Source organism: Neltuma alba, unplaced genomic scaffold (assembly GCF_004799145.2).
Source record: "Neltuma alba isolate B1F8T4 unplaced genomic scaffold, ASM479914v2 tig00010370_pilon, whole genome shotgun sequence".
In the NCBI taxonomy this organism is placed as follows: domain Eukaryota; kingdom Viridiplantae; phylum Streptophyta; class Magnoliopsida; order Fabales; family Fabaceae; genus Neltuma; species Neltuma alba.
This window is the reverse complement of record NW_021635275.1, coordinates 475,130-480,731: the sequence shown is the minus strand read 5'-3', so window position 1 is coordinate 480,731 and position 5,602 is coordinate 475,130. Positions and strand designations below refer to the sequence as shown.

At 31.3% G+C, this 5,602-nt stretch overlaps 1 protein-coding gene across 1 annotated transcript; it reads left to right on the top strand.

Annotated features, from left to right (window-relative positions):
* The first annotated feature begins 2,715 nt into the window (after positions 1–2,715).
* LOC114756058 (uncharacterized) lies at positions 2,716–3,129 on the top strand. The gene has a single exon (XM_028944970.1). It carries the CDS (start codon positions 2,716–2,718, stop codon positions 3,127–3,129), a length of 414 nt encoding a protein of 137 aa, XP_028800803.1.
* Positions 3,130–5,602: the final 2,473 nt, after the last annotated feature.

Sequence of the window (5,602 nt, the reverse complement as noted above, 5' to 3'; positions counted from 1 at the left end):
ACAAAACAATGTTAACTGGAAAATCCAACATTGCATTTTCTACGGCACTTTTGCAAAGAATCATCTTTAGGCCGAACTCATTCAACAAAAGCATTGGTAAGCACTCCCTTATATATTTGGCTATTATTTGTGATGTGTTTTGTAGGTTCTTTGTGATGTGGTCGAGCTTTATAATTTTTAACTTCATCAATGCTTTGACTGTTTTTATGTTTTTATTGCTGTCATGGGTCGTTTTCCTTTTTAATAAACTATAAAGAAGGGATAGTGATATGTGTCTCTAAAATTTTAAGTAATGAATTATCTGCAATCATTTTTTTACTATGACATTCTATTTTGAAAAATAATAATCTATCTTATCTATTATACAACTAAACAATTAAATAAATCCCATTAAAATCTTTTCACCGCCCTTGACTAACTTGGAAATCATGCCCTGTATCTTATCCATATTTGATTGTACTTGATGGAGAATTTGCATGATTTTCTGTCTATGTGAACAAGTGTGTGTATTGATTGACACTTGAGCAATATAACTACACGAATCTAAAAAATTTCCAATAAGATGAGTGCATCTAGACTATTACACATGTAGTTAAATCAAATAGTAAATATGCTAGACAAATGACGTTTATTAGGTCAAATTAAGCATATGATAGTAGTGGTAAATGATGAAGGAAACAAGGAAAATTTTCAGACAAGACAAGCCATTAATGCTGACAAGGAATTTATGCCCATTTTTTTTAAAAATTATATTGACTCATCTTTTGCTTCTTTATTTGATATGAGATTTTCTTTTAATATATATTTTTGTTTATGTCAGGTTATTGGGATATTAAGAACAACTATGAAAAGGAATATGATTAACAGACAAGAAAATCCAATGCATGAGAAGGAACAAAGAGTTGAAGAGGATGAGTTAAACAACCAAACTTATTTGAATGGATGTGAATTTTTTGATAGTGATGATGAGCAGGTGGATTTATTTTTTGAGGATCTTGATGGAGGAATAGAGGTAGAAGTTAATCAATGGTGGCATGATAACCAATCAGGGGAATCCACAAGTAGGGGTACGAGGAATGAAAATGCACAAAGCAGACCAAAAGTCAATAATGCCACCCTAATACCTATGGAAGTCAATGAATATGGATGCGATTGGGATGGACAAGTGCAGTCTGATTATGAGGATAGTGAGGAGTTGGCAAGTCCAAATGAATCAGACAATGAAGGCTAACAAATAGAAAGACGATCATATAGTGAGTTTAATAAGAAGACAGATTTTAAAAGACCTATCAATCTTCAAGTTGGTATGAAGTTTGCAAACTTCACAGTTTATAGGTAAGCATTAAAGCAATATGCCGTTGAGGATGGCATTGAGTTCAAGTATATAAAAAATGAAACATCATGAATTAGGGTGAAGTGTAAGCACAATTGTGGATGGGTTATACATGCATCAAAGACTCATGCTGGAGATGCATTTCAAATTAAGTCATTCTATCAAAAAGATCACAATTATGGTTGGGAAAGAGAAAATAAATAGGTGAGCACAAGTTGGTTGTCAAATAGGTACATTGATTACATTAGGGATCAACCAAATTAGAGAGCAACAACATTTTCAAATCAAGTGCGAAGTGATCATAATGTTGAGATTTCAAAATTTCAAGCATATCGAGCAAAAAGAATGGCATTAGAAGTTTCTTGTACGTCATGATGCAGAGCAATTTGCCTAAATATATGCATATTGTGGAGCAATAATGAAACTTAACCCAGGAAGTACAATGAGGGTCAAGGCATAAGGATCTATATTTAAGCGACCACATATGTGTTTTGATGCATGTAAATAGGGGTTTGTAGTAGCATGTCGACCAATTATATGTGTAGATGGTTGTTTCTTGAAAGGTAGTTTTGGAGGACACCTTTTATCTACAGCTGGAAAAGATACAAATGAGAACATGAATCTAATTGTAAGGATAGTTCGAATTGGTTCATAACCTTACTATTTGAGGATATTGGCTCATACCATGACAAAAGATGGGTCATGATGTCAGATATGCAAAAGGTATAATGTTTATAGATATATTTAATGTAGTTCTATTTTTTTTACTACTAATAATTGATACTTGTTTAATATTTATAGATATTTTTAATTAATTTATAAGGGTTGCAAGAGGTGCTTAAGGCGATGGAACGTGAGCATAGGTTTTGTTTTAGGCATTTATATGCCAATTTCAAGCTTAAGTATAAGGGAAAGAATTTGAAATATGAGCTCTAGAATGCATGTAGGGCAACAACTAAACAAGAATTCAACCATCATATGAAATGACTAAAGGAGCTTGACTCTAATGCTGCTAATTAGCTGGATAAGTATGACCCAAGGCTTTGGAGTAAGCATGCATTCTCACAATAAATGCTAAATGTGACATTGTACAAAACAATATTGCAGAGACATTCAACTCTTTTATATTGGTTGCAAGAGACAAGGCAATCATCACAATGTGTGAAATAACTAGAAGAATGCTAATTAAAACAATGGTTGCAAAGAGAGAGGGCGTGAAGAGATCTCAAAATGCAATATGTCCTAGAATCATGGATAAACTTCAAAGAGCAAAAAATGACTTGAAGAATTATATTTGTTACATGATTGGTGATAGGAGGTTTGAGATAGAGAGTCCATAGAAGAGGGAGGTGGTAGATCTTAAGATGATGACTTGTACATGTATGGCTTGGGATTTGACTGGCATCCCTTATGGACATGATGTGGCTGCAATTTATCAAATGAGAGGGATACCTGAAGATTATGTTTCTACATATTATAGTAAAGATTCATTCATGAGAGCTTATGCTTTAGCAGTAGGTGCAATGCCAAGTGAAGAACATTGGCCACAATCAAAAGTAGTTTCCTTACAGCCACCAAAGTATAATAGGGCACCTGAAAGGCCAAGAAAAGCAAGGAAGAAAGCTCCATATCAGCAACAAAGCCCATCAAAGATAAGCAAAAAGGGGGCTACCACAAAGTGTGGTAATTGTAGAAAAATGGGTCACAATGCACAGGGTTGTAAGGCTCCTCCTAATCCCAACAGAAAGGTGTACAAGAAGAAGAAGAAGAATGTTGCATCAAGACAAAATGAATAGACAATTGTATTTTCTTTAATTATAAGATTTAATTTAGTTTATACGTATACTAAGTAGAATAATAACTTTTCTCTTTTGTTATTTATGCAGGATACCCAACCTCCTAACACTCAAGACTCTAGCTCATTCTTACCATGCACTCCTACAGTTTGTTTCTGTGTTTATTGTTTTTTTTTTGTTAACCTTATTATGCAATGTTAGATTTAGAGTAATGGATATTTCCTTGTCATCCATGTAGGGCAGTCAACCCCTACTTTCCCAAGTCTCAACAGCTAAATGAAGTCAACTACGTGGTTTTTGATAATTTTATCCTATGTTACTTCAAATTTTGACATCATTAATTTTTTCAGTTGATATTCTACATTTGAATTGATATATTTTAGTTCAAAATTTGCAAGATAGGAGGAGTTCCACTTATGGTTCCAGCTATTGTTTGAAACTTCATCAACAATGTTACATTTTCTTTTTTCTTTTTAGCAAAGGACAAAGAAGTGGTGGAAGTTGAAAACTATTTGAACATCCATATACTTTATTCAGTATCTGTTAACCACTTAAACTAAAGGTTATTCTTGTTTAATGTGATCAATTTGTATTTGTTTAAGTTGGTTGCTATAATTTATTTCGTCACTTTTTCTTGTTTATTCTAAGAAATTAAATACAAGTCTTAAACCTGATTTTATGTGTAAAAAATTATGGAGGCATGGAGTAACAGTAACATATTCATGCCATATGTTCAAGTAGATGATGCATTTTGCATTGTGAATATCCAGACATCTTTTAGGGCCTTCAATAATTTCACTTTGATTCTTGATAAGAATGGAGTCTTCATTGTGAATCTCAGTACCATCATCTAGTACGTTGACTCTTGTTTTCAATTGTGGTAGGACATAACTCATAGTTCCTTATTATTTTGCACCAAATTTTGTTTATAACTAGAAGACGTGATCTCATAAAATATTATTTTCTTATCTTTATATCTGAATATTGAGTCTAATATTATTATATAATTATATAAAATAAACATACTAATCAATTGAGGATTGCAACTGATACAATCACATTTCAACTGGATTTTGTCAGCAACAAAATATAGCAAGCAATTGAGGTTAGCAACTAATATCCCACATGTCGATTATCAAACATCAGCCAAATGAACAAGTGATAGACAAGTACGCATTAGACATCATCAACAACCCCAAGGTGAATTGATTCGTTTAAGTTATATAAACACTAAAGGGTTAATTAATCTATAAGTCCTTATAGTTTCAACGAATTTTGAATCAGGTCCCTATAGCTTTTTTTCTTTTTATTAGGTCCTTATACTTTTATCTTTTTTTAATTAGGTCCTTATATTTATTTTTCTTTTAATTAAGTCCTTATAATTTCACTAAATTTTTAATCAGATCCATGTAGTTTTAATTTTTATTTATTAATTAAATATAAACTTAATTAAATAGATTAATACTGAAATATAAAATATTAATAATTAAATTAAATTAATAATTATGTAATAAAAAAGTAATAGAATTAATTAATTCAGGAATATTTTTTAGAACAATTAATTTTTTTGCTGAAACAATTAAAATCATTATAATAATTCAATATCTTTAGAATATTATTGTTTATAAACTAATATTAAGTAATGTATACTATTTTATGTTTATATAATAGTACTATTAGAATTTATAAAATAAAGAATAAAAAATTCAGGGACTTAATTAAAAATAAGGTGAACTTATAAGGACTTGATAAAAAGAAAAATAAATACAAGGACCTAATTAAAAACAGGTGAAAGTATAAGGACCTGATAAAAAGAAAAAAAACTATAAGGACCTGATTCAAAATTAGTTGAAACTATAAGGAGCTGTGAATTAATTATCCCAACACTAAATATAAAAGTATCAACAATTCACAGGACTAGTTTAATAAGTTACAACTAAACTTCTACAGGAGTACTGCATTGTTAATTAGCAGCGAACACCACTATCAATTTTCTTCAAATTTGAGCATCTCATCTCTCTCTTTTTTGGTTGCTTCACCCTTCGCTAAAAAAAGCGTGCAATGGTAATTCCTATCTTTTTTTTGAATGGTAAATGGTAATTCCTATCTTTTACTTCCATGCAAGGTGCCCTCTCGCATATGTTGAAATAAAGGTTCTAAATTTAAATGAATAATGTGATGAAGATAAGAAAAACAATGATGATTTTTGGAATGAGAAAGAAGATAAAAAAAATTTGAGGAAACGGTGCCGACAAGGAGGCGGACTTGCAATACGAAAAGAGAAGATAATGCAATCATTAAGCAAACAAGTTCAAAATTGAGGGGGGAAAATTCCAGAAGGAAAAAGATAATGAAGATGATTTTTGAAATAATGAAGATGGTTAGAGAATGGATCAAATGTTGGGAAGGGAGAAGGACTTACAAGTTGCAGAATTAGGAGAGGCTGAGAAAGGGAGAGAATGATGGAACCTAA

Coding starts and splice junctions, on each gene's coding strand:
- LOC114756058 (XM_028944970.1), top strand. CDS start 2,716: ATGGCTTGGGATTTGACTGGCATCCCTTATGGACATGATGTGGCTGCA.